Source organism: Poecilia mexicana, unplaced genomic scaffold, assembly GCF_051168715.1.
Source record: "Poecilia mexicana isolate PSO_F unplaced genomic scaffold, ASM5116871v1 scaffold_13, whole genome shotgun sequence".
Lineage (NCBI taxonomy): Eukaryota > Metazoa > Chordata > Actinopteri > Cyprinodontiformes > Poeciliidae > Poecilia > Poecilia mexicana.
The window spans coordinates 27,724,621-27,748,955 of NW_028263382.1; the positions used below are offsets into that span (position 1 = coordinate 27,724,621).

At 39.5% G+C, this 24,335-nt stretch overlaps 2 protein-coding genes across 7 annotated transcripts; both read right to left on the reverse strand.

The window, feature by feature from the left end:
- Positions 1 to 787: 787 nt before the first annotated feature.
- Positions 788 to 5,733, reverse strand: sptssb (serine palmitoyltransferase, small subunit B). Of its 5 annotated transcripts, none has more exons than XM_014986931.2 (2): positions 5,502 to 5,733; positions 788 to 3,621 (listed from the first exon to the last, which is right to left on the reverse strand). In XM_014986931.2, exon 2 carries the CDS (start codon positions 3,611 to 3,613, stop codon positions 3,371 to 3,373), a length of 243 nt encoding a protein of 80 aa, XP_014842417.1. In that variant the 5' UTR covers positions 3,614 to 3,621; positions 5,502 to 5,733; the 3' UTR covers positions 788 to 3,370. The 5 variants fall into 5 exon arrangements, with proteins under 5 accessions (XP_014842417.1, XP_014842415.1, XP_014842420.1 ...); XM_014986929.2 differs by having other exon boundaries at positions 5,533 to 5,731; XM_014986934.2 differs by lacking the exon at positions 5,502 to 5,733 and adding an exon at positions 4,835 to 4,992.
- A 3,684-nt stretch (positions 5,734 to 9,417) lies between these two features.
- nmd3 (NMD3 ribosome export adaptor) lies at positions 9,418 to 24,327 on the reverse strand. 2 transcript variants are annotated; one of them, XM_014986936.2, is made up of 16 exons: positions 24,222 to 24,327; positions 23,757 to 23,838; positions 22,393 to 22,527; positions 22,167 to 22,263; positions 20,972 to 21,052; positions 20,373 to 20,501; positions 17,944 to 18,034; positions 17,173 to 17,251; positions 16,806 to 16,902; positions 15,998 to 16,115; positions 13,271 to 13,416; positions 11,261 to 11,373; positions 10,926 to 10,998; positions 10,639 to 10,745; positions 10,185 to 10,255; positions 9,418 to 9,855 (listed from the first exon to the last, which is right to left on the reverse strand). In XM_014986936.2, exons 2-16 carry the CDS (start codon positions 23,798 to 23,800, stop codon positions 9,722 to 9,724), a joined length of 1,515 nt encoding a protein of 504 aa, XP_014842422.1. In that variant the 5' UTR covers positions 23,801 to 23,838; positions 24,222 to 24,327; the 3' UTR covers positions 9,418 to 9,721. The 2 variants fall into 2 exon arrangements, with proteins under 2 accessions (XP_014842422.1, XP_014842423.1); XM_014986937.2 differs by having other exon boundaries at positions 23,757 to 23,841; positions 24,222 to 24,311.
- Between the last annotated feature and the right edge of the window lie 8 nt (positions 24,328 to 24,335).

Genomic DNA, 24,335 nt, shown 5'->3' on the forward strand with positions numbered 1-24,335 from the left:
TGAGAGACTGGGGTCAAAGTTCACCTTAGTCAGATGAGAGCGATAATGGAATGGTTGTGCTAGAATGGCCCAGTCAAATCCGACACCCAAGTCTAATTAAATTTTTTACAATTTAGATTTTTTTCAAATAAATTTTTTTTAATCAAATTATTAAATTTCAGGTATTTTGGGCAATACCTGAACAATATTGCCAAAAAAGAATGAATGGGCTCAACAACCAATAAACGCTTCGTTTCACTTGTACTATTTCAATTTTTACTTGGAAAATATGTAGAAAAAAAATCACGTCTTACTATGACCACCGTGATAATGCAGTACTTGTGTTTTGCGCTATTGCATAAATACCAATGAAAATGCGTCAAATGTAGCAGTTGTAATGTGGCAAAAGTGATAAAAGTTGCGGGTCTCGTTACTTTTCTTGGCACTGCATCCGAAAAATGGCCTGGAGGAGCATTCATGTGTGTCAGTCAGTGTTGCATACTTTATAATGGGTCAAACAAAGACCGTGGCCTGAGGACACCAGAGCTCTGTGGGTAGGGGCAGCTCACCACGCAGGTGTGCGATTCACCGTGGCAAACACGGCTCTGAAGAACTGGTTTAGTGGCTCGTCCGCTTATTGTCCGAATCCGTCTGATGTGGTGAAGCGTTTCAGGTCGGGGGTTTTTGTTCGGCTTTCTTCTGTTTCAAAGCAGCTGAAGCCTCATCCAACGTGAACATGTACCTCAAACTATTCCCAGCAGTTGTGGCAAAAACAGCAAGCACGAAAAAGAGACAAAGAGCGTCTGAATAAGTGTCATCCAATGCCTTTATTTTTGCGATTACTACAGTGACGTGTAGCTACCATGTAGAAATGCAACATCCAGTTTGGTAAACTGTGAGAGAAAAAAAAAAAAAGCATCTCAGAGGCCTCTTCATTCTTGCTGGACAATGTGTCACATTGATGAAAGTGTTTATCAAAAGTCAAGGGAACATAATACAAACTGGGAATAATACAAAAAGCACGTTAAGGCAGAGATAAAAGAACAAACAATGCAGTAATCATGGCCTACAAGAGACTTTGACATAAATAATTGAGCAATAAAACGTTTGGTAACTGACATTGTAACCAGCCAAGCATTTACCAATGAACATAAATACATACGTAAATAAAATTAGCATGTCATCAGTGAGCCCTTGATCCACAGCACAAATAATTAAAGCCGAGCTTCAACTCAGAAATATGCACAATTCTAATCACGACGACTCAAGGCGTCATCTCTACAGATCAGCTGCAGCCGAGGAAGACATTTTTTTTTTTTTCCTTTCGACTAATTTTCCAGCTGTGTGACACAGCAAATACGTGCAAAGCATACCTATGCCACGAGCAAAGCCAAGCCCGGCCATAGAGGAGCGCTAAATCAATATTTGTTCCCCGTTCAGTGCTCAGCACACCTTTCCGTCATGCCATTGTATATATATAAAAAAACTGAGATAAAGAAAACTCGGCTCATTTCATCGTTGTTATTCTTTTATTGCTCCTTTTGATCGGCACATAACTAAACAGACTCAGGGCCAGATGTAGCTGATAGGTTCACATCGGTTGCATAGCTAAAGCTTTCTCTTCTAATATAATCGCTTCTGCGCTGCGAGGTTTCAGGTTTGCTTTTTCAGTGCATCAAGGAAACAAAAAAAAGAAAATAAAAATTTTTCCCCTTTTTATTTTCTCAAGCATAATTAAAAACATAGTATTTGGTGCATGTCAACACAGCTGTGATAAACTCTCCCACTTTAATCAGAAAGCAGTGCATCTTCAGGCATAACGTGACAACACACACACACACACTCAGCACAGGTGAGAATAAGTGCTGTGTGTCGCTACGGTCCTGGACTCGTCACGTAACAGACCTGCAGGTGTTTTTTTACTCTGAAGCGTGCAGACGTATACATCGTTACCAGTTTGTTGCCATTAGAGGTGGAGAAAAATTTACATATTTCTAAGCCGCGAGTCTCTGTTGTTAGCTTTGGAAATTGTGGGGCCTAATTTGGATTAACTGGGTTCTGTCCGTGTTTCTTGGCACCGGGCCGGCCTTTAATGTAAATTTGTTTTATTGAGACATCATCTTTCTCTTTTTTCTAAAAAAAAAAGATGATGCTAATCTTTAAAATTGAACTTTACGTTTGTTTTCATCTCCCTTCTCAAAGCCAAATGGCTTCATTCACCACAGTTCCAGCTGTTTGAAGACATGTGGAAACACAGGCAAGCAGCTGTTTTACTGTTGCTAATACATGAAGCTCAACACACGTTTGCCTGACTTGTTTTGCAAGACATCTTGTCTGAGGGACAGATAAAAAAAAGAATAAGGCTCTGTGTTACGTCATATTAACATAAATATCTGATGAAGAGCCAAATGCTACCTCGGTGCGAGAAAATGCCGCAAAAGAGGGAAATACATTGATTCCTGGAGGTATTTTTTTTTGTTTTAGTATTAGTTTTCTAATCTTTCCCATTTTGAATAGTGGATAAGAAACCCATTTGTCTTACCAAAAAAAAGTGATTAGACACTCAGATCAACTTAAAAAAGTAAAGTATAAATTTAAAAAGCTGCTTAAATACACTTACTTTTTAGTTATCAAATGAAGGCGAACATCGTTGAAACTGAGTAAATCGTTTTTTTGATGTTGGATTTTTTTCCTCCACTTAAATGCTCTCAAATTAAAAGTTAGATTTCTCCATGTTTTGTGAAAGACTGTTACTCTGGTAAAAGATTTAAATATTCTGAGGCTTTTTATATAACTTTAGGTGGGGTGCCGTTAGATGTTATGTATATTGCATTTGTTATTTCAAACACAACCAGATTTAGAAAAAGAGAAAGAAAAGTTAACAAAAAAGTTTCATGACCTTTACTGCTTTAGTTCTGAAAAAAAAAAAAAAAAAAAAAAAAAAACTTCCATATTGTCCAGATCTTATTCTGCTAAAAATCAGAGCTACTGGGATACCTTCATGACGTTTGCAGATGAAAAAGAGACCGGTTGTGCTTTGTTGTTTGTCAAGCATGCAAATCCACCCGTCACGTTTGGCCCCGTCATGCAAAACCCGGAGGTGGGATGCACTCAAACAGGACATATGGGGAGGAAAAGGAAAACCAAACATTTCAATAGTGCAGGAAATTAAAGCACTGCTGTGTAATACCATCGGGTAAGGCCAGAGGGCGTGGGATCCAAAAAGACGTGAGTAAGGCTTCCAGATCATTCCGGCAAGATCTTCATGTTTTCAGTATCGATGAAGTGTCCGGCTTGTGGTTCCGGTGAAGAAGGGAGAGGCTTTGTAAGCCGCCCCTTCTTCTTCTTCTGTTTTTTTATGAGTCTTTTCCCTCCATTTTCCTCCTTCGTTTCAGTTCATGAGCGCCACGGCGCTCTCCGGTTGGCCGTCGATGATCTCAGAGAAGAACTCCAGAGCCAGACGCACGTGGATGGGCACGAACACGTACGAGGTGTAGACCACCATGGCAATGGCGGAGAAGAGGACAGAGTTAAAGATGGACTTCTCCCACGGTTCCAGGACGTAGATGCCGGTGATGAGCAGGTACTGGTAGTAGAGCCAGGCCAGGTACTCCCACATGTTTTTGAAGTTCATCCTGCCAGCTGGGGAGTGGGCAAACAGAGGTGAAAGGAAATGAAAAGTGAAGTGGTTTGAATGAGATTTAAAAGTTGGAACTGTAACATAAGTTCTGACTGTGCGTGCTGCTGAGGAGAAGTTAAAATATTGATACAAACAGCAACACTTTTCACAGAACCATGCATTTAAATGTCAACCCAAGCACAAATAAATGGGAGTGCAACAATGTTACAGTTCTATTTTTTGTATTGAACGGTTGTTACAAGTGGAAATGCATGCTAAAGTTACATGTGGAACGTACTGTGTGCATTCGAGTGTATCCAAAAACAAACGCAATGTTAAATACGTGTTGGCCTGCGTTTCCAGTTTCCTTGAGACAAAGTAATTTTTGGTTTATCACAAAAAGACACTTGTAAACTTTATTTTTGTGAATAGAGATTAGTTTTAAGATTCCTCAAACACAAAGTTGACCAAAGAAATAAGTCAACTTCATCACCACTTCTGATGTTTGAGTGGTAACTTTTAAGTGATTTACATATTTTCTTTTTTTTTTTTAATCACATTTATTTAGGCTTTAAAAGAACTGACAAAAAAACCCTGTAACTATTAGTTGTGAGTCTTAGGAACATTTACAGTCTGATAGGTGAGAGTTATAGTTTAATTTGTTTACTATCCACCAATCACTTCTGCTACACGAGCCTGTGATGGTGTCAGAGACTTGCATAGCAGAGGAAATAAATGCAAATCAATCAACAGATCAATAAATTATAGTTTTCCATTGAAACTTATCGGCGTATACACAATGAATCTGACCCGACACTAATAACTGTAAGATTTCATGAAACAAATTCTATTATTAAATCAATATATCTGTTGTCTTAATGCAAAAATCAAGAATCTTAAAATGCACAACAATGTGGTGGCTGATGGGTTTGACTGGAAGTGGAGCCCAAATCAAATTCTCATCAGGGCCCCACATCTAATTTTACTTGGACATAACCACCTCTAAAAAAAACACCACCACCACCACACCAGTGACCTGAAATCAATAAAGCCTTACAAAACAGATTACAGGAACAACACCAAATTAAATCACACTCCCACATGACCTGAAAAGCGTTATCACTTATCATCACTCACGCTTGGGTTTACCATTTCACAAGGGAAATATAAGCAGCGGCTGTGCAATTTCCCCCAGACGATCAGACGGCCGAACCTGTTTTTCTAAGCTTTGCTTACATCATGGGTGCCCAAGGTGGGTCCCTGGAGGGCCGGCATCCTGCATGTTTTAGTTCTCTCCCTGGTGGTGGTAACAACCTTTTCAGCATCTCAATGTTCTCCTTAGGCCTCTAATGAGCCATCATTTGATCCAGGTGCGTTAAACCAGGGACAGAACTAAAACATGCAGGATGCCGGCCCTCCAGGACCCACTTTGGACACCCCTGGCTTACATCAATAATGGTTTCTGCTCTGGGATCAAGTGCTCCATTTTACACACATTGAAGGAAGATATGTTTATTTTATTATTTCCAATAAAACTTGTGCAGATGTGAGTATAGCTCCTGTCACTGTGGAGGGAGGGAGGGGCCAACAGGTCAACTGTTTGTTTGTTTGTTTGTTTGTTTGTTTTTTGAGAGAGAAAATGGAGGGAAAGCTTTAATTACAAAGGAATTTTAAGAAAGGATTTGGCCAAATTCATGGATAAAGATTGCATAAGCATGAGCTAAAGCCAAATAGCAACAACAAAAACAACACCGTTTGGACTTGTTTACATCTACTTTTTTGATTGCTAACAAAAAGGAAGATTGTGGACAACAACAAAAAACAGATAAATCCCAGACCGACGGCTTAGTTCAACAAAAGCAAATCAGAAATTACAATTAAGCTTTAGATTGAATATATATACCTATACATATAAGAAGGGGTTTGTTGCTGACCTCAGTCGGTGGGAACCCCCTGGTTGTCTCCTCTGCAACAGGACCAGCTGCAGCCCGCGTCCCCCCTGCTGCTCCGCTGCTTTCTGTAAACCAGCCGTCTCACCAGTCCACCTCTCTTTCTCGCTCATATGCATAAATACACGCGGCCGTCATACATGCTCTGGAAATGGCACCACACCCACAGCTCGTGTTTACACTCACCCTTCACCTGGCTCGCCGATCATGCAGGTGGAGCGACGGAGGCGGAGGAGGCGGACCGGTTGACGCATAGGCCGGTCAGCGTGCGCTAATATTCGCGGCCAAGAAGAAGCGGCTGGTGCATCAGAGGGCGCAGAAGGGAGCCGATGTATTCCGGGCTGCGGCTGTGTTTTTCTTTTACTTTTTTCTTTTTTTTCCGCGCCATGCATGATGCGCCGCTCTGTGCGGCGTCCCTAAACTTTTCTCCAATCCGCGCCGCATCCTTGGCGCTGCTGTCCCGCCATCCTGCAGCCAGAAGCTGCCCCGCAGTCTCTCTCTCTCTCCCCTCCTGACGCAGCGAGCAGCAACAGCAGCAGCAGCGGAATGGAAAAACAAGCTGCTCCACACTCACAGTAACCGGGTTGGTCATTATTAAAGACACCAAATCTGAAACATTTAACGGTATAAAGGCACCCGATTGCTCGTAAAATCTAAATCTGACTGCAAGGACTTCAAAGTAAACTGAAAAAGCGATTTAGAAAGTATGTGGACCAACAACACGGCTCCTCGTGACAGACACACTGGATTTAACCAGTTTGAATTTTGCTTCTCCTGATATTGACTCTTCCACCCAACTCTGGGATCTCCCCCCCACTCCCACCAACATTTAGGTTCTCTTGAATTTAGAATGTATCATAAACATCTTTAAAAGCAGAATTTCTTCACACTATGATGTAATCGCTGTGTTGTAGCTTACAGAGTAAAAGAAAGGCTGCTGACCTGACATGTTCAGCAGGCGGGTAGTGATGCCAGTCACAAGGAGAATAAAACACTTGAGATCATTACTAAAGAAGCTGGCTGTCCACAGATTGCCATATCTTAGTATATCCGTGGAAAGTTTAGTGGATGGAAAAAGTGTGGTAACGTCTGTGCATCACGAGCATGTATCCAGGACACAAGTTACAAAACTGTTTCTTTTTTGTTAAGCCTCTTCTTCTTCTCCAGCAGTTAGCTAACAAGAAAAAGACTGGACTCAATCTCACTGGTCTAAAGATTTATTTTCAGGACTTATTTATCTTATTGGATAATTAAGACCAGGAGGAAGAATGGAAGGCCACAAAATCCAAATTACTTGAGTCCCTGTGTGAAGTTTCTGCAGCAATATAAAGATTTTCAGAGCCTTTAGGACCAGTGATGAAATAAATACACTAATCTAGAGAATCTGAATACCCGGACATCCTTGTTTGCTTTCTGGAAGCCTCCCTTTCCACTTTAAAGCAGGACAATCTGATTCATTTTGGGGAAGGGATCGAACAGAGGTAGGAAATCGTATCTCCTTAATTGTAGGTTTGCTGAGAAGCTCGGTTGTGACGCTGCATTATTGATGTGTAAACACCCAGCAGCGCCGATAAGGCGCACCAGTTATGCATGGATACACTTTATTTTATTTGTTTTGTTGGGCTATAAATGGAAATTGAATCTGTCCGAACAGATTTCAGGTTAAGATTAGTGGTAAAACGACCCTGTGAGTCCAGACCTGCTTTTAATGTAGCATTTAGAAAATTATGAACACAAGGAATCAGCAAGGAACACACTGTTTGTCTCTAACATCTTGAAACAGTTTAAAGTGCTACTTTACAAGAGCTAAAGATGACAAAGTATTCTGTGCAAAGGCAAGAATGAAAAAAAAAAAACATAGTGATGGTGAAATACACACACTGTGGATTCACTTCATTCACTTTCCCAAGTGGATCTGATTACCGTTAACAACGAGCTCAGGTTTGCGAAAAACGAGACCGGCTCTCCTCGAGGTAAAATGTGAGACGTGTCACAAAAGACCGAGACACGGCGACACACACACGTTCCTCCACAGCGTAGACTACATGATTATATGAAGGAAGACAACAAATCTGGTGGTAAAACAAAAGCAAAACATAATTCCTGGCTTTTCTTGCTTTAAAATTAAAACAATAAAAATAAACATCTGTGAAAAACAATTCAACTGCTGATAAGCACCACATGAAAGTGCTTCAAAAATAATACATGTTTGGTTCTGGTGCAAAGAAAAATCCCCTTCCCCCATTGATCATCAACAACCTGTTGCCCTGACAACCCACATCATTAAGTATCTGGAGTTGGAGGGGAAGACGCCGTCATACACCTGCTGCAGCAAAACCACTGTCATCTGGACAAAACCTGCAGCACTGTGAGGATCACGTTCTTTGGTTTCTCCAGAACATTTAGCACAATTCAGCCTGATCTGCTCCGTGAGAAACTCCAGAAGACTCAGGTGGAGGCCTCAATGATCACCTGGATCTGTGACTACCTGACAAACAGACCACAGTTTATGAGACTGGAGGACTGTGTGTCTAACCAGGTTGTCAGCAGCACAGGAGCACCACAGGGCTCTGTACTCTTGTTTTCTGGACTCCTGTGATGTACAGAAATACTTGGATGACTCTGCAGATGTATCAGAAGCTGAGGACGGAGATCAGTTGGATCGCTTTGTGATGAGAACAATCAACTCATCTCTAATGTGAACTAAACAAATGAGATGATTGTTTCCAAGCCTGGGAAGATTTGCAGTCGTGCCATCATCTATTTTTAGGGAATGGATTAGTTTTTCATGAGATGTTCAGGGCTCTTACACCAACATAACCCCGCTTCAACCTACATCTTTCTCCCTGGCTTGTCTGCTGTGTTTCTTGGTTACCACAATGTGGTTTGTTTCTCTGAGGTCTTCAGTATAAGAAGAAGTAGTTCTGTGATCTTAACCTACTCATTTCCAACTGAATTTCACTGAATTTTATTTAAATGAGGCAAAGGCACGTTGCAGTTTTTACAATGTTATTTGTAGCAAGATGATTAAAACGTAGCATCTTCTTCTGCTTCAGCGCTACTCACTGATTTGTGATGGTCTGTCGCATAAAATCCCAACAGCCTACATGAAAGTTAGTGGTTGTGAGATGATTAAAAGTGGAAAGGTTCCAGGATCATAAACGCTTTGGCAAGGCGATGCAGCATTTAAATCCATTTTACTGCAGCGGAGGCAACAAAAGCAGGTTATCTTATAAATAAAACCAACTCGCATTATGCAAAAAAAAGTTGTAATTTACTTTCCATAATGCGTGCAGACGGCTTTTCACACTCAGGACTCAACGCTTCTCAGTTTGTTTTCTTTGCACCTGGTCATGCACCACAAACATTTCCATTTTATAATCGCTGCGATATCGTAACCTTAAAACAACATAAACTCTTTACGACCTGAAAGCTTTACTTCATTACTTGACAGCCATCTCTGGGAGTTCTTTTGCATACGCGAGCCGATTTTGGGTGAGAAATGTAAATGTTCCATTGATGAAGTGCCGACGGACACGTCTGGCCAATAAACAGAGACGATCTGGAGAGGTGGAGTGGCCACAGACAGTGGTGCCACTGAAATCTAAATTATAAATCAAATTTATGTCTCCAGCACCATCAGATTTCAAAGCACGTACCGAATGCTCCTTTCTTCAACATACTTTCCACATGAAGGGTTTTGCATATTGGTCACAGCAGCCAAATGAAACCATTCTGTGACCTACTGATTCACCTTACTACAAGTGGAGATGCATGAATGCATCACCCCTATATTGGCTTTTTTGTCGTTTTTGCCCCAAAGCGCCCTCTGGTGGACATTTTAAGAAAAAGAAAAATATAAAGGTCACATTTATTTTGATAAAGTATATTTATTATTTGGATTTTAGATGAGTATTTACAGGTACAGAGATGAGATTATTTAATTAATGTGATACTGGAAGGCTAGTTTCTTAGTAAAAGACTATTTGAGCCTCGGTGAGGATACAAATCATTGCACCAGTCCAAAAAAAACTCTTTACTGCCTTACCAGACATTCTCTGTCCTTAATATGCTGCAGGTTCGAAACTAAGCTGTGTGTAGTCGCTTGTTCATTCAGCAGACATGAATCTGACACATTCGATGTTGAAGCCACGCAGAACTATGAAAGAGCCGGTCAGTCAGTCATCATGTCGGCTCCTTCTCCTCCTGTGGCGTCCGTCAGGCTGAGCTCTTCCATCATCTCCATCAGGGAGATGCGCGGCGCTCCGTCATCATCGGTGTCGCTCTCTACTGGGATCTTTGAGGCGTCTGACGTAGGAAGGAAAAAAAATCGCTCATTAACTAAAGAAAATCCAAGTCTTAAAATGAGTGATTTTACAAAAAAAATAAGCAGCAGATGTCAATTACTGAGCTGCAATCTGACAAAAATGAAATTAAATAGTACTTTCCATCCACACGTTATATGGTTAACTAATTCTAACTATATTTTATTATAATTAAGACTGCATTTAATTACTCAAATAGATTTTTTTTTAATTTGAACCACATTACAGTTAATATAATCTAATATAAATTGGATCCACTCGTCTTGGTGTGACTTTTTCTTTTTTGCTGAACTGAAGCTACATTAAGCTCACCTCTGTAGATGTTGACATTTTTCCTCAATGCCTCGTCTTCCTCCAGGTCCTCCAGGAAGTCCTGGTATTGTCTAAAGGGAGAAAAGGGAAAAACAAAATCACGGTAAATAAACTTGCGCACACTTGAAAATCAACATTAACAGGATATTTAGCACGTTTTTGAGCTATTCATAAATAAATTAGTCACCTTTTAGCGATCCAAAGTGCTTAGATTAGAGCACTAGATTAAATGAAAAATAAATCTGCAGATGAAAGTCGTCTAAAAACTGCTCAGAAACTAACAGTCAACAGGCGACCCGCTATGAACATCCTGCTGTGAATCTCAAATAAATTCACCAATTAAAAAAACTACAGGTGAATTTTATAAAACTGCAGGACACAAGAGAGGAAAAACTATCCAAAGAACTTTTTTATCCTGGATTTAAAACATGCAAATTAAAATCAAACATCCAACCTCTCGTCATCTGTGTCCATGCCTTCCCGGTCTCTGGCCATCTCCTGCAGCTTCCAGTTCCTGCGCTTCACTCTCCTGCTGCGGTCGTAACTCTTCTTGATCAGCACCTTTTACAGTCCAAAGGGAAAGTATACAAATACAGACAACAACATGAGAACAGGATTCTCTGATATTGACAGATTTAGAGGCAGTGTTTTCTTTTGACCACAAGGTGGCAGTGTTTGTGGAAAGAAAAAAAAAAAAAAAAAAAAAAAGCTAAATATCTGGGTTTTTAGATAAAAACTTACCACATCAGGAAGATGGTGCGGGTTCATTTTGTTCAGGTATTCATCGTTGATGTTGGAATTGGCAAAGTCGTACCTGCAGGAAAATGTTAAAGCTTGTGTCAGACTCAGAAATTAGGTCACCCAGACTGGTTTCAGTGCTTCCACTGTGAATCAAGCAAATTTAGGATTTGCTTGATTCACCCTTGGCAGATTCTTCATGTAGGAAGAGATCAGAAGTGAAAAAAAGCCCAGCTAAAAGAGAAAATAAAGGCATGTAGCAATTACAATTTGGCCCAAATACACACATCAGATCTCGCCAGCCATCTTGTGACTTGACACCGATCCCACACACTCACCCCATCACCAGGTCTCCGATGTTAAGCAGATGGCCCAGGAATGTTCGGCAGTGATACTGCTGACTGGAATCCATCTCCGAGGTTTTCTGCACCCACACCTCAGCCAGTGTGTGCTGCGACATAAATTTACAGGTTTAATTCATCAGAAGTCTACAACTTTTATTTTCTCACTGTAGGAGTTTCTGCAGGGCAGCGATTCCTACTTCAAAAGTGGGTTAACAGGATTTACGACCAATACTACAAGGTGTAGAATATCTGGGAAAGTCTTTAGTGCAGTTGCTTCTACTGAGGATCTTTGCAAAGAGAGGAGTTTTCTGAAGTAGCAGGCTAATGCTCCTCCTCTCTAAATCGAGATAAACCTGACAATTCAGCTTGTAACAGGTTTCTTAAAGGTTAATGGCTGTTTGTGTGTGGACTAAATGTACAGTGAGGCGTTTAATGCACTTTAGAGCATTGCTCCCCTCGAGCTCTTTGTAATACATTCCTTGGTTGAGTGGCTTACATCACACTGACCTCTCAGACGGCTGCAGCGGACAACACAGTTTCTCTATTCAGGGTTCCTGCAGGTTTCACCAACTAGTATTTAAAACTTTTAGGACCATTTTTTCATGTTTGAAATCCACTAAGCCTCCGACTTCAGAGTTTGTGTTGCACCAAACGCAGCGCTTTGATCAGTGCCAGCAGCAACAGCAGCGCCAAACGTTTTCTGGGGACCTGCAGCCCACCAGGGGATCAAACCTGAAATTTCTGGGGTTTGTTTGTGGCTCTTGGCAGCAGCTTTGTGCTCACACTGCATATTGTGCTCTACAGTCTGAACTCCTGTAATGCCAAGGTTTTGTAGTCCTGAATACATATAGCATTGTACAGGTTGGCAACACAACTGAGCTAATGACAAAGACGAATGTCCTCCAGCCAAACGGCGAGAAATCTGCGCCTTCCCATGTTTGATGTAAAAAAAAAAAACACCAAACCTGCCAGATAGCTAGCATGTATTAGCAGCTAGCTGCCGGTAGCCTCATGCACTGCAATTCACAGAATGCAATGAAAATGTCTGAGTGTGACAAAAAAAAACAAAAAAAAACTCACAAAACACTACATAGGAAGTTAAATAATCCACAATAAAATGTAAGAAAAGTGATTAACGTGTTTAAGGCCAACCTGCTTTTTAAAATAAATGTAAGATGATCTTAAGGGGTTAATGTTAAATACATGAATTTAAGCTTTCTTAAGGATGCATGGACATCCTTAAGAAAGGATTATTGTTCTTTCAATGAAAACTTGTGAGAAAACAAAACTTAAGATTTAACGCATTAAAGTCCATCATTTTACGATTTTTTAAGTGGATTGCAAATCATGGAAACCAGAAGCGAAAGAGAATGTGGCAAAATAAAATGTTTTTTACGTTGTTTTTGTGATGTTTTAGAAAAGAAACTGAAATATAATTTGAAATAATTACAGTCTTAATTTAAACCAGTGTACAGACTGATTAGAAAACCAGGATGAAGCCAAGACATTTTATTTTTAAGGATTATGCAGCAGACACTACGACTTCTGTTGACAAATTGTCTCCCGGATCTGCAGTTCTGCAGAAATTCTGAACAAAACAGAGGGAGGATCCAGCATTTAACCGAAACAGACACTTTTCGGTAATGGTGTGGCTTTACGATAAATCTCAAAGCTGTTACAAAACAAACATCCTTTCATGTAAGGATAATTTCCATCGCTGAGGAACATCGGTGGACAAAGAGACGCAGCATGGCGCTGCTGAAACCACATTTCTTTTGGCTCTTTTTCGAAAACGTCAATGAAAGCGCAGCATCCAGACAGAGGACAGAAGATGGGAACCTAACTCCAATCACCCCTGTGCGGTTCTGTCATCTTGGCTCGAGTCCCGCATACAGGTTCAGCGATAATGTAATGGTCTGCCATCGATTTTACTTCCAAGAGAAGAGCAATGTTCCCCTGCATTGCAAACCGTTCTGCACCAGCACACCCCGCCCAGAGCCTCACCTTGTTGGACCTCATGCCAGCTCCAGCGCCCAGCTTCTGGTCTCTGATGACGTCGACGTCCATTACAATGAACTCCTCCAGTTGCCGGGGGCTGCAGAGACTATTGAAGGGGTTTCGCCAGTATGTGTTCCCATCCACTTCAGCAACTGGTGTGATGAGGGTAGACTATATGAGATTTTTTTTTCTTCTTCAAACGACTCATTTTCATTCACAATTTGTGCTATTGTCATCATGTGATATTCTAATTTTAAACTGCAAATGGATGAAGTAAGGAACTAATAAATAGGAAGTCATTCTGGATTAAAACTCAACCAGATTTAATATATTTAACTAAGAAACAAACATAAAACCTAATCTAGGCTAAATGCTCACTTACAGCACATTTGTTTTTCTAGTCATTCCTGAGGTTGTGAACGCTCCACAGAGCGCGATTTGCATGTTTTTCCATCCGTCTATTCCTTCACATAAATTCCACAGGATTTTCTGATTTCTCTACAACAAATAAGCTGCTCAAGTAAAAAACAAAAAAACAAAAACAAGTTAATTAGTGGCCGACTCTGAATCTGCTCAACAGGCCCGAGGCTGTTTCAGCAATTCAGGCGGCTCAGAAACGTTGCACCAGAGCAAAGCCGCCGCTCTTTGAAGTGCAATTAAAAACGTGTGCCGTGGCAGGATGTCAGAGGTTTGCTCACATAACAAATAGCTGCACCAGCCAAGGAGGAACATCCTCACGCTGCTTGAATTTGTCAAGAATTTGAGGAAAAACATCAAATTTAAATGATTCAAACATGTCAGAGTGCACAGTGCTAAGACTGTGTCTGTAAAGGTGCTGTGAACGAAGGCCAATGAGTCGGATGAACCAGAGGTCGAGAAGATGCACACAGATAAATAATGTAACCTGTGGCAACTGTTGTTTGCTCAGCTGAAACTGAACAACTGCACAAAACAAATGAAGAAATGTGTGATTTAAAAAAAAGCTACTTGTTATATTCAGCGGAAAATATGTCATTATTGTGAGCCAATACTCACACATTTCAGCTTTTAATCTGTTTAAGGTGTAAAACTAGTAAATTCCTTGGCCTAAAAGAGTAAAAGTGAAAAATGATCATCTATAAAAAGAAAAATGTGTTAAAGTCTCCCAGGATGGAGGCAGTAGTGCTGAATTAAACAGAAAATTAGGAAATAAAGGGATTAACTTCTACTTGTCAGATATTTACTATCAAAGCAAATAAATTTTTAGTTAAACCTTTCTTGGTCTGTATATACATCGACAAACAACATGTCTGTTTATGTAGTTGGGTTTTTAATCAAACCCAGAAAAACAAAAACTTTTTCAGTATCTAAACTGACGACTGCAAGTTTGGGTCAACGAAGAGAAAAATTTGTTGATTGTTGCATCACTAAGCAGGAAGATAGTCAGAACATTCAGAACCATCAAAACAAGTGAAAGATAACTTTAATTTAATTCGACATCATCTTTGCTGAGCTTCAAGTGAGAGCAGATGACTCAACTCTTCATTCGTTTAGAAAAACACCAGTCAGTGTAACTGTGTGAAACTGAACAGAAATGGTCTTTGATAAATGAGGCCTGGTGTGTTGGAGCCAAAGTATTCAAACAGATTTGGGCGCAGAGATGATCGTGGAACGAGTTCCAGTTGCAATTTATGAAACGCATACCGGCCAAAACCTGTGCACAAAATCTGCAGACTGGAAACATCAGTCACTTACATACTGTACCCCTATTGATTTACCGTCTCAGTGCCCGGAGAATTTGTCACATTTGGACGGAAGAAGGAGGATAGAAAACATCCCACTTGGATTTTAAAAGTCATATCATTACAGAGTACGGAAAGATTACAATACACAAAACCCGATATGTGGTTTCTCACACATTAAATCTCTGCAAACTTGCCAAGTAAAAGTTTTTAACAGCCACATATTAGATGAGCTGGTTGGACTTGTACTCCTCTGACACAGCTTGAATTTTTCTCTCCACACCGACAACTAGTGCAGGATCGCACAATTTGAGATCCAAGCGAATATAATTTGAGATCTGTGTGAAAACAACTGCCTGCCCATTTAATTCTCTGCCATAAGCACATTTGATGCCAAATCAGATACTAAGAAGTAGTGAAGCTGGCTGCCACTTTAGCGTCATTTTAGTCAGTTAAGAAAACCGTTAAAAACACCAAATCTTACCAAGTATTTTTGGTCTAGTTTGTAGTGCAAATATCTCAGTATACTTGAAATAAGACAAAAGTAACTCAGGAGTAACTTTTCAGCAAGTCAGGAGTTTGTTTTAAGTAAATATGTGCTTAATATTGATGAAAAAAAAAAGACTCGTTCCTTTGTCAGAGTATTTCACTTATAACGACGTTTTTCCAAAGTTATAATTGAAATAATCTGCCAATGGAACTAGTGCTTTTCCATTAATATGGAGGCATTACAGACTTCAAATAAGTTCCTGTATATTGCTGAAAAATTACTTGTAAGTTAGTTTTGTCTTATTTCAAGTGTACTGAGGTCTTTGAGCTAGAAACTAGATTTTGTGTCTTTGCAGTGAAGGCAGAAACTGCAACCTAGTTGAGTCACAAATTTTATGCAAACTAATAAGTACATCCACAGGAGTACCTACATTTAACTCAAATGTTGTGAATTGACCTACGACCTCTGCACCTGGGCTTTACCACATTGTTTAACGGCACAGCGGTCATAGTTACAACTCACTCTGCAGGGTCCGGGGGTCGATGAGGTGGATGGTGCTGGTGACCCGGATGCACACGCAGATCTGACCCATGTTCCCCAGGCTCTGCGCCAGCCGTGGGGGGAGACAAACCACGTTGTCCTGACAACCACACAGACAAGACAAGACGGGATCAAACTGAGTCTTTCAGGTTCAGTGAAAATAATCTGATAACCGTTTCAGTTTTTAAAATCAATTCAGGCTTTATTTTCCAAATGTTTTAAAACTATTTAAATGAACATTTCTGACCGGGTCTGGGTTTCTAGCAACACTTGACAATGCTTTAACGTTTAGCTATTATTTCTAACGTACTTCTGAGAGATGCGTTTAGCTAATGGCTAATGATATTTATTGATGCTTTGGTGGAACAAAGAGTAAAAATAAAATTTTTGTTAACACTGCCAATTTTGTTGTTTTTTCCCCATTTAACATAATTTGAAATTCATTCATACAACAATAATTCTAAATTGTTATCAAGTTAAGAAACTGTTCACAATAAGCAATATGATAAATGGCCAGCTCTAGTGAAAAGTATCAACAATGTTGAAAAGACAAAAGAACTATTCATTGTGGAAGTGGTCACTGAAAAAGAATTTTGATAGAAGGAAGTTTGATATTTTCAGTATCAGCTTCAATTATTGACTAGAAATTTGTTTTTGGCTCAAACTTTAAATTCAGAAATTGGAAATAAAAAGCTAAAAAACAAAAAAATAAACTCCTGTCTGTTCTTTTATATATATAAATCCAGTCTAGAATGAAAACCAGCAATATAGTGATAAATCTGTAACAAACCTTGCAAACGGGAACGATTTCTATGGAGAAGGTGCTTTTATAGTTGTATGTGTTTGAATGAATGTCATGAGAGATGAGCCGCTGGGAGGTTTTGGACCTGAAAGAAACATTTGGGAAGTAATGGGTTTCAAGTTCTACAGAAATTACCTTTACAAATTAGATACTCAAACACTAAATTAGCATACTTTTATAAAAATGTTGATACATAAAAATTATTGATTTAAGTAATAATTCTAGCCATTGCCTTTTTTTATAACCAATTTTACATTTTTACCATCCCATAAATCAGTTTACGACAATTCCTGAGCGTAATCTCTTCACTGAAGGTTTGTTTCTCCTTCTGAGCCCAGAGCGAAGCAATGCTCACCTGCAGGGCACAGTGCACTGCAAGAAGTCCACCATCTTCTGTGCATGCTGCTTGGAGCCATAGTAGAAATCAATGCCCTCTGCGAGAGAAGACCAACACCATCAAACAAGCTCCACCAGAAAATTAATCACAGGTGCTTCACCGGTCATCGCTGCTGCGAGGCGGGCACGCACACACACACACAGACACACACACAGACACACACACAGACACACACACAGGAAAATATGGCAGCCAGATGTTTTAACCTTCATAAAGCTTTCAAGTCCTGCCACGTTACAGAGATGATTTAGATTACACTTTTGAGCCAAATTCCACTTTCGCATCCTGTCCAAGAGTGCAAAAAAAAAAAAAAAAAAAAAGCTGCTGCTGAGCTGTCACAGCGTGTGCATGCCTGGAGTAGCTCTTAGCATATCTAAAAAGGCAGAGAAGCGAGCTCGCATTGCTAGAAGCTGGTTTGAAGTGCCGGCTCTGATTGCAGCGCTCTGATTAGACGCACAACGCGTGCCACCATGAGGCCCTCCTGGGGCCATCTGTGGGAAGCGATTGGCGCCAGCGATAGGCAGGCGCGGCTTGCGCTCTGGTACAGGAAGAGCTAATTAACACTTGACATATCGTCACGGTCCACGCCAACTCGCAGGCAAGTTCCCCACTGTTCAGTCCAAGTTTGGGTTAAAGACCCAGATGAGAACACGAACCACGACTCCTGGGGGGTAAAATCTGAAAACATGAGAGAAAAAAACCCCAAAAAAACACAGAACACAAACCTACCATGAATTTCTTTAATGTTTAAGGCATTCTGGTGGAGTTTGTGCTTCAGGATCAGCTGCTCCAAGTAGTAGAAAGTCTTTTTATGCACAGTCTGAAAGAAAAGACAAATTCATGTGAATACAGTGAAACAATAAACACCATATTCATTTACAGCATGTAGAAACAAACCTCACAGGTTATTTATCAAATAGAAACAGCCTTTTAGTCTTTTCTTTTTCAACAAAGCCTTCATATTATTTTTTATTTTCATTTCAAGCTCATTTCTATCTTTGTTTTTTAACATATTTTGGCATTTTTCATTTATTGCTTTAGCTTATATTCGTCGATTCCAAATGAGAACATGTTCTGATTCAGCAGAATAATAAGCTGCTGTTTTGTCAGCTACCGAGGCAAAAACCTTCCCATAGTCAGGTCTGTGTTGCACTGTGGGACGCCGTAAACAAACTAATAAAACAAAGGCAGCACATCTGTTCATTCAGCTCTAATCAACTTCCATGATGTGTTCTCCAAATCTACTTGGTACATTTATCAAATAATTTAATCTGAAATTGTTTCTGAAAAAGCTCCAACAGGACAACATTCCTTGTGCTTTGGTCTAGCCCGGAAAATAGCATTTGCTTCCTGTATTTAAATTTGGTTCTCAGTCCTCAGAAACATGTAAAAATACTGAACGCTCTTATGTGTTGAGTATTTTAATTAGCATTTAATTTCCTCTGTGTGGAAAGGAAATAAATTTGATTGATTCAGACCAAAGAATCGGAACTACAAGTGTGAAAAACGTCCTCAGGCATGTCAGTACACGACTGTGTTTTATTACGCTAAAAACAGGTTCATCAAATCATTTTGCTATCTTTAATACCTTTATCTTCTGTTAAACATTACAGAAAATACCAGTGTCAATGTTTTAATATGGCATACAAGCCACGACCAATCAAAATGCCTGATTTAGGGATTTTGTTTTTGATGTAGGAGTGTCTAGAGGAGGGGGGGAAAAGAGAGGTCTAATTACATTTTTGATTTTCAACTTCTATTGCATTACTTTCTGGATTCTCTGCCAATAACTCAAACAAAACAAAACAATCGTAGAATCATTTTCAGCATTGGCAGCTCTACAACTGGTAAATAAAATGTTGCAAAGTCAAGAACCTGATGACAATGCAGCTCTGATTTTCAACAAAAATGATAAAAATTAGAGCTGCATTTGAAAATAACGGATCCTAAAATTAGGAGGAGGCTGGTGTTTGCTGCACAGCTCCTCAGCAGCTCGCACTATATATCTAAAGGAAGGCTTGTTTTATTTAATATATTTTACTCTCTCTCTCCATGAAAAACCCATAGTGTCCATTTGGAGGTCAGGCCTCTTTTCTCTGTATGTGCTGAGAACCGGAAACATGATCACAAGGTACAATATTTGACTTTCATTTCTACGCCGATGGCATCCAGATGTACAATCTCACTCCCTCTGCTTTATTAGCAAGATGCCACAGATTGTGAAAAATACTGACCTCATTAGTTTCTTGAATTATTTTCATGTCAACAGAAATTTTCTCTACATCATACCTGAAACCAGAGACGTTCTAGCTGCTGTCAGACATCTTGTTTCTCACATGTCAATTTTATTTCCTGTTTCATGTTTTAATTTATTTTTTTTTATATGTTGCTGATCGTTACTTTTTATTTGTTACAGCTTTAAAAAATGTTTGTATACTAGTCATTTTTCAGCAATGAGAACTAAAATCGATTGGGTTTCAGTGTGTGATGTGGCAAATGAACTATTTAATTACAAATTAATGAAAAACACACTTTGTCCTAAATTCAGATTTTTTCCTCCCTAACTAAAGGAATACATTCTGAGTCTGGAAATGTAAGCTTTTTCTTTTTGTTTTACATTCAAGTTTGTTTTTATACAGACTTCAAAGATGATTAAATTGAGATTCAAGACTTTTCTAAACAACATAGGAATTTCACGAAACAAGTGAGATGGATAAGAAATCCTGCAACCAGAGGGAGACAATAAACTTAGCGCCTAATCTAGACTACCTGACTTTGTATTTTTCACCAAATGGGATAGATCAGCCCTGCTAGGAGCAGGAAGCTTGTTTAAATTCATGAATATCTTAAATGCAGCTAACCTGTTCCGTTACATGCACCTCTCTATAACCAAAAAGTTATTTTGCCTTTTCAAAACAAAAGCCTTGTAGCTTCATAAGTATCTAATTAAAAGAGTGAGAGATTAAAAGTCAACTAAAGGATCACAGGTAGATATTACGCAGTAGGTCAGTATGCATGACTGCTTACGTCAAAGCAAATTTTCTGAACCCAGACTAATTCTGCAAATCTAGCCTTAGGTTTTAACTATAAAGCCTCATGCGCCAGGAGTTAAAATTATACAATAAATATCGTCAGATCAGCAGAAGTGCGACACAAACCTTCTGCCTCACTTGAACCACTGCCTTCCAGAAGTCCTTGGCCTCCACACGATGGCAGTCGTCACACATCTGGTACTGGACGACAAACTCTACCACAAACACCTGCTGCAGGATTGCCCCATTCATCACCTGCAGCGACAAAAACAGCCATTAGTCACTGCATATGCACGAACTGACACACGTCGAGTACATTTAATTACTGAAACTCACTTGTTAACCATGCAGTTTGAAAATTAAACAAGTGATTATTTTATGATTAACTTCAAAGTGGAGCCAACAGCGAGGCTCACAATCAGCACAAAAGAGCTGGCGCTGAGAAGTCCAGCAGCTCAAGTTCTTCCTAAAGGTCAAGAGGATGAGATAACAGCCACATGTAAAACCGGCTCCTCTCAAACAAATAGATCTGTTGCTCTGCTGTAATTAAGATATCAATTCGATTTATGCATAATTTAACGCACACTATTAGCTAAAAGGCAGGGAAATCTATATATTTGCACTCTACTGCTAATTAACATTTAAAAGAGAACGAGCCACGACTCAGATTTAATCTCTGCAAATGTCACCGTCCCACACTCGTCCCGTCCTTTCTGTCCTCCTACCTCTTTCTGGATGGTCAGCTTCATCTTAATCCTCTTGGAGTGGGGCTCCGTCCACAGGAAGCCGGCATCAATAAGCCGCACCTGGAAAGTTAGGAAGGAGGAGGAAATGTCAAACTAAACTGGGCGTCAATCGGCTCTACAATTCAGACAACGAAGGTAATCAAGAGTCAAGAATACCTTGCTGAACAAAAATATTAATAGGGCGGCTGTAGATGCTTAGCAGTAGCGCTAAGACAGTTTCCACTGTGCATATTTATGCATCATTTGGTCCACTTAACTTCTGAAAGCAACTGGTTGCCTATGTTGTATTTGTATGGATCCAAGTCAAAAGGTCTAAATTCAAATGGCCACTTATATTGTATATAAATGCATGCCACACTGTTTAGATCATTATTTGTACAAAATGTTGATCACTAGTGGATTTTTATATCAATAACATATCAGCAGCCTTTGTTTAAAAAATATCTATATACAATATATAAGAGTATGGTACAGCAGACAACATGAATCCTATGAAACAGAATCAAACTAAATGATAGTAATAAAAAATACATCCAGGTATTACCAGGAAACATTTTTAAGATTAATTTCACAATAAAATCCTTCATTAATCATTTTTAAGACTACAATAGTTCTTTATTATTGCTACATAGGGGAAAATCACAACAGATGATTTTCTGTGAAGTTGAAAATATTCAACTTCAATGAATATGAAAATATCTAAAAACAAGATTAACAACTGTATATTAATAAAGTATATTAAGGCAGAAGAAATTAAAAATATGTTCCACTGACAGGTTCATACTGCAAACCTTCAGCTTTCCAAAAAATAAAAAAAAGAATTAAAACAAAGGCAAGTCTATTATGATCAAAAAGCCAAACTGAATTAACCATTTCCTTCCTCTTTACTATCATACACCACTTTGTGATGCTTCATCACACAGAATATCAGTAAAATAAATCAAAGTTTGAGGTTGTTAGGCGACAAAAGGCAAAATAGTTCAAGAGATACATGTGCAAAGAAGTGTTAGAGCAAACACTTTTGAAAGCACAGTGATTCACATGCTAAAAGCAAGTCTGCATTGAAATCCCTTCTTTTATCATTTCATTCTTAGCAACACAATGCTCAGACTAAAACCGTGACTCTCTTGCGTTTAAGTCTTTTAAGCTGCAGAGAGATAAGAATCCGCCCTACCTTGGTCATTGAGCTCTTCAGTTTTTTCAGACAAAGAGCGAGAAGCTCCCTCGACTCCAGAGCGCACTGCACCCAGGTGGCCGGAGGCTGCAGGTACCTGATTTACAGGAAACAAGCGGGATTTCTAAACTGAGGTTTCTAAATCACCACAGAAACAATTGTGTGTTATTTTGCGCTGTAAAACGGACAGCCGCTTTGAGGTTCCGAACAAATGTAGAAAACGAACCGTTCACACTGCTTGCAGAAGTGAACCGTGACTTGCTTGGGGATTCCCTCGGAGATGTCGACCTGGGTGCGCAGGCAGGCCACGCACATGTTGGCCGGGTTGGGAGGAATGGGAACACCACAGGTACAGCACAGGCTGCGCAGGAGAAAATAAACTTTAAAAGAGCTGGAGACGTCCCGTTTCTGCCCCTCTGGTAACTTTGTAGTCATGTTTGTCATGGTGCAAAATCCATCCTGAAGGCACCATTGTGAGTTAATTTTACAGTTTTTTTAAAATTCATTTTTAACACCTTAAAATGATCCCGAGCCACACTACCTCACAAAATATGAAGCTTGGCTGTTAACCCAATATAAACTGTTAACTTTATTTTCATTTCACAATTACTCTGATACTTATACTTGTATTTATTTTTTTTTGTATTTAATTTTATATACTACTTAGTCTAATTTGTATGCTTACTCTGATCAGTGCTCGCTGTTTTTAAAAGTAGGTTATAAGACACAGTTGCATAGTTAATCACAGATGCCGTTGTTGACGCACATATTTAGAATCTCTCCTATGCATCACGTCTGAGATTTCCTGTTTGAAACGGCACATTGCACAGAGTGTAAAAGAGAAAAGAAGGGCCTGAAATAGACCCAGTAGTTACATTTCTCTTTAAATAAAAACAAGAAGGCCCCCCTGAAGCCAGCTGGGAAAGTCAAAGCTGGTAGAGTTTGATACCATATATGACTGTGTGTAAGCATGATGTAGAGACAGTATTATTATTTTATTATCAATTCTGACAGGTTGAGTCTCATTAAACCAGCAGCAAACAGAGTGAATATGTTCATCAATCCATTTGTGAAAATGTTCCTTCAGTGTTGAAACACAAAAAACTAAGAAAGACACACTATAATTGTTTCTTACGGATCACAACAAGCAGAAAATCCTGACTTGAACACTAGAGTGCTCAACTCAGGCTTGCAACTCCAACATAAATTCTGTGTTAACGGCAATGACCGTACACTTATTTAATCATTGTAGTTTGGTCCCATTTTGTTTTGTGGATGAGCAAAACCTCAACGTTATGGGTGAACACGACAGACAGAATAATGGCGGTGTAGACAATGACCAGCAGCTCCTGTGGCAAGCTGAACTTTTTGGGTTTCTCTCTAATGCAGTTCTCCAACAGAAAAAGTACTAGAAGTATTTATGAGCGAAGTGACAGATTATTAATCGAAAATTCCTTGAAATTCTGATGTCATGACACTGTTGTGTCACCATTGATTTTTGTGAACAGCAATCATGAGAGAACAAAGGATGTTTGTTGTACCAAGTACATGTAACTAAATCATAGGTTGGATTCCACTTGTTTAACTCACATGTTCCCCTGGCTGCTGGCAGCTGGAGCCTGTATGTACTCCATCTCTCAGGTCGACAAATCACAGAAGAACCTCCCGATTTCTGCTGACAGAAACATGAGAGATGCATTTGGTCAACTAAAGTACGCTTTCCTAAAAACATTTAAGCTTTAATACATTACGATAGCTCATACCGTTTTTATAAACTGTTTTTTATAAGTATGTGCAATCGAACATGTAAAATTTGCTGAGTCTAAACATGATACCGGTCACTTAAAGCCTGCCAACATCGCTGGTGTTCTGGATTTTAGTAGCACACTTTTAGCATTGAAGGCTAACCTGCTCGGTTGCCGAGTAATTCTAAAGGAAAATAACAAAAGAATAAACTGAAACAAACGGGCAAACATTTTTTCTACTTCCAAATGGTCTAACCGAGTGCTGACAAGCAAACAACAATGTCTGAAACAACAATAAATCCCGACATACCCTCAGTCGAAGCCCTCCACGTTTTCACAACCGAGGACCGACGTGGGAAGCGTCACAAAGGACCCCGAGAGAAGCTTCTACTGCCTTCGTTTTGCCTGAATAAATTTACACAAA